Source organism: Cyprinodon variegatus, unplaced genomic scaffold (assembly GCF_000732505.1).
Source record: "Cyprinodon variegatus isolate N-32 unplaced genomic scaffold, C_variegatus-1.0 Scaffold361, whole genome shotgun sequence".
Classification (NCBI taxonomy): domain Eukaryota; kingdom Metazoa; phylum Chordata; class Actinopteri; order Cyprinodontiformes; family Cyprinodontidae; genus Cyprinodon; species Cyprinodon variegatus.
Genome location: NW_015150814.1, coordinates 398,941 through 402,886, shown reverse-complemented (window position 1 = coordinate 402,886; position 3,946 = coordinate 398,941). Strand labels below are relative to the sequence as shown.

Below are 3,946 nucleotides of genomic sequence, written 5' to 3'. Positions count from 1 at the left end.
TATTTTGAAGCGTTTTCATTCCACCTAAAGGTATGATTGTGTAATTACTGTATGTTATGTGTTTTTTTTTCTAGCGTAATCTTTTAATTAATAATTTATCTCCTCTGATAGACAACAGAATCTGCATATCACTTCATGTTTTGTTCACTTAGACATCATTTTGACAAACATTAAATCAGTTGTTATGCTCAGGGGTAGTAAGTAGATCAGTTACTCAGTACTTGAGTAGCCTTTTTAACTTAACACTTTTTTTATTTTTATTAAAAATAAAAACAAACAGTCCACTGGACATGGTTTACAAGTTTGAAGACGTTTCGCTTCCCATCCAGGAAGCTTTTTCAAAATAAAAAGGTCAGATAATTGAAAAAACTTCCTGGATGGGAGGCGAAACGTCTTCAAACTTGGAAAACATAGTCCAGTGGATTTATTTTTTTTTTTAACTTTTTTAGAATGACTATGATCTGGATGACTGAGAATATTCACCATTTTTTCCTCTTCGTTCAGTAAAAACATGAAAAAGTACCCAGCTGTTCAATAAGGGAAACAGAAGGAAGAAATGTGTCTGGGAGTAGCTGTGCTGTCCCTTTTTTTTATTTTAGATACGTCCGATGAGTGACGAACCGATTAAACAAAGTGTGAGTTTCCTCCCTGTATTACTGTGACTTAAGTGCTGAGTCATGGCTCATTTCTTTGTAAATTGTATCATAAAGCCACCCAGGTTCCTTTATCTCCCTGAAAGGCTGTTAAGGAAAACATTTTGGGCGGCTCTGCTCATTTTAAAGCCTTCTTTTTCCATTTTATTCTATACCTACAGTTTACATATATTATAGCCGTTAATGGATTCTGTTGAGAACAGGCTTTAATTTTTAGTTCATTCTCTTCCTTTTATAGTGCTGCATTACTTTCTGTTGCTCAACCGCACTGAATGCCAGTAAAAACACAGAGGTTTGTGGTTGTAATCTGATGATGGGAAAAGGCTCCAGTGCTTGAACACTGAGGTAAGACTGCAGCCAAACAGGAGAGGGGTTTGAAAGACCCTCCGCCCGTCTCTGCTCCGTTCTCACCTGACGTCCTTGTGCTGCCGCACGTAAAGACTGTGAAAGTTGTGTTTGTTGCCGCCTTCGTTCTCCCCGTTGTCCTTTGGCTTGGACAGCTTCTTTATGACCTCGCTCTTCAGCTCCACGGCGATGTAGCGTGGCAACACGGACAGAAGCAGCCCCTCCTGTGTCGGAGGAAACACGGTCAAAGTGTGAGACTTTGGCGTCGTTCTGAAACGACGCTGATGCGCTCAGAGCCTGCGGACGGCTCCATGTGTTTGCCCAGTAGGTTGGCGTTTGGTCTCTTTGTTTGCCTGCAATGAATGGTGGCCATTTGGGTTTGCCTTTTCTATTGCTGCTGAGCCTCAGACGAGTGAATGATTAATCTATTGGCCTAATAGCAAAGGAAAGCACACAGGTACCAGGCTGTGGCTGTCCATGTAAAGAGCCCTTTAATGAGACCAATTACGCATAACGATTTTAAACTCAGAGCCGGTAAAACAAGATGCTACTATGAAGGACTTTGTTCCTGCTAAATAAAAGCATTCAGAGCAACAAGGATACTGTATAATTACTGCAGCATGAGCATAAATGCAGTGTTTTGTTTTTAACCTGCTGGTATTTGATCACATCCTTCTGGGAGCGCACGGCGCTGAACTCTTCTCTCTTCTTATTGGATGCCCTGAGGTCGTTCTCGGTCATCCACAGGTGAAAGACCCCGATGCAGTTGGCGCACACCAATAGCACGGCGTTGGCCACCAGCTGAAACAGAAATCAGGCCGTTCAGGCCCTCGTTAGTTTGCTCTGAGAACGGAGCGCACACCCTTTTCACAACACAGTATGAACAGCCTATGAATTTGCCTACATTAAAAAAAACAACACAATGAGCGGCATTTAAATAACTACCTGACTGCGCACATGAGAGGGTTTTGGATGTAGCGGTAAAACAGTTACAGCTGTAATGATTTACATGTTTTCCACAGGAAGTACACCAGGATGGTCACTAATAACAAAATGCTTTTGTGCAGCCTGGGCCAACCTTTACGTCACGTTCCACCTTTCAGATGGGCTGATATTGTTGCAAATATCTACTGTCGTTCACACATAATGCACCTTTAATTTAAAACCAACTTTGTTGGTAGGTTAAAACGGTGAGGCTTTACCTGCTCGGCCAGTTGTGGGGTGTTTGGACTCTTGATGGGGACGTACACGCTGATGATGATAATGTGAGAAAGGCTGGTTCCTATGCCAACTATGAGGGCCCAGGCCAAAGACAGGGGCAGCACGGTGTAAACGCTCAGAGAGAGGAAGATGAAAAACGCCACCTGACCACACAGGAAGACAGGAAACGTTAAAACCTGAACCGTACGGGAGGAATTACTTCCACCGTTTTCTATTTGGTCTGTTTCAGTCAACCTCTCACCTGTTCCCACGCCGTCACAGGCCCCCCAGTGAAGATGAAGACTATGGCGGTGACGTAGAGCATCCCCCAGACAAAGAGCGCCAGCGCTCCTCCACAGCGCCTCACAGTGGCCAACCAGGGCAGGCACACAAGCAAGATGCAGCTCAGGCAGAGAACCACACACACCACCGCCAGGGCGCCGACGTGCTCAGCGTAGTTACCTAGAGAAACCTGCGGGACGTAAAGTACTGTTAACGACACGTACAGGCAATGGGCTTCCTGAGAGAGCATTCATGACTTATTCTGAGACATATTTTCAAATAGGAGATTAATTCCCCCGAATCAGCATCCTTGCTCCTGTTTATCTCTTATTTTGGGGTCCTGGTCTGAAAAATCTCACGCTTATCAGCTCAAAGCTCCATCAGCAACACCTCCAGCCTCTACTCTACTTTATACCAGGCCTTACCAGAGAAAACTAGCCAGGCTTCTCCTGCTGCCTAATCACATTTCATGCCGATGATTTGACGTTTCTTCCCGTTTTATCTCATCCACATAAACAAATCTGTTTGCTCTACTAAGCCTTCCTGCCGCATTTCTCTAAGTTAGTTAAATATTTTGCTTGACCCAACCCTCTGTTTGCTTAGCAGTCATGGTGAAGTTGCATAAATCTGCAAAACAAAGACATAAATCCACTTCTCATTTCTCCAATCGCTGCAAAGAAAGGGATTCTTCATAAATAGAAAACCCAAAAACTCTGACTAACATCCCACATACCTTCTCCCTGAGCTCATACTTCTAGAAAGCATCACAAACATAACAGACCACAATATTTCTCTGAAAAGCTGCACTTACATGGTGTTTATCACTATCATCAGTGTTTCCATTATTTTTATTGCGACTGACTTTATGGTTTATTTTTCCCAGAGCAATAATAAAAATAATAATATGAGCCACTGGAACTAATAGGTTTGGTAGTTGGTCACTTCAGCTGAAGGGTTTCATGGGATCTTCTGCCCACTGTGCCTCATTTCTTCTCCTTTCGACTAATGGCTTTGTCTGCTCAGTGCATCACATTAGAAAACAAAAAGAACAATAAAGGAACATAAATATATATTTGAAAGCTCTACTACACGTTAAAGAGTAGCTGAACCCTGAATCAGCAGTAGGTTTTTGCAGATAAACTGTATAAATTGGACCTAAAAGCTGGCAGGCTGCCTTGACGCACGGCAACACAATCACTGGCAGGGGTGAAACATCTACAATATGCTTTGGATTGAGCTCAAACGATGTTACACAGCTAAGACATTCCTCCTGGCTCTGATTGGTTGTTTCTGACCAGAGACAGTCTATCGAAGGGGGGAGCAATTAAAAATCAGCGGGATCCGAATAAATAAAATTCTGAACCAGTAAAATTATAATACGTTACTTTAAACAGAATTGAAATAAAAATGAGGTCCTGAGTTTGAACGAAGACAAAGCCATTCTAAAGCACATATCAAGGTGTCAT

The 3,946-nt window shown here is 42.8% G+C and overlaps 1 protein-coding gene across 2 annotated transcripts in view; it reads right to left on the bottom strand.

Annotated features, from left to right (window-relative positions):
• Window positions 1-3,946, bottom strand: part of LOC107091976 (adenylate cyclase type 4-like) — a 28,836-nt gene that overhangs the window by 13,663 nt on the left and 11,227 nt on the right. For both annotated transcript variants that reach the window (XM_015386236.1, XM_015386237.1), the window contains exons 3-6: window positions 2,461-2,670; window positions 2,201-2,362; window positions 1,650-1,799; window positions 1,065-1,222 (exon numbers count right to left, since the gene is read on the bottom strand). In XM_015386236.1, the coding sequence (XP_015241722.1) occupies window positions 1,065-1,222; window positions 1,650-1,799; window positions 2,201-2,362; window positions 2,461-2,670 (680 nt within the window). The remainder of the gene's footprint in view (window positions 1-1,064; window positions 1,223-1,649; window positions 1,800-2,200; window positions 2,363-2,460; window positions 2,671-3,946) is intronic.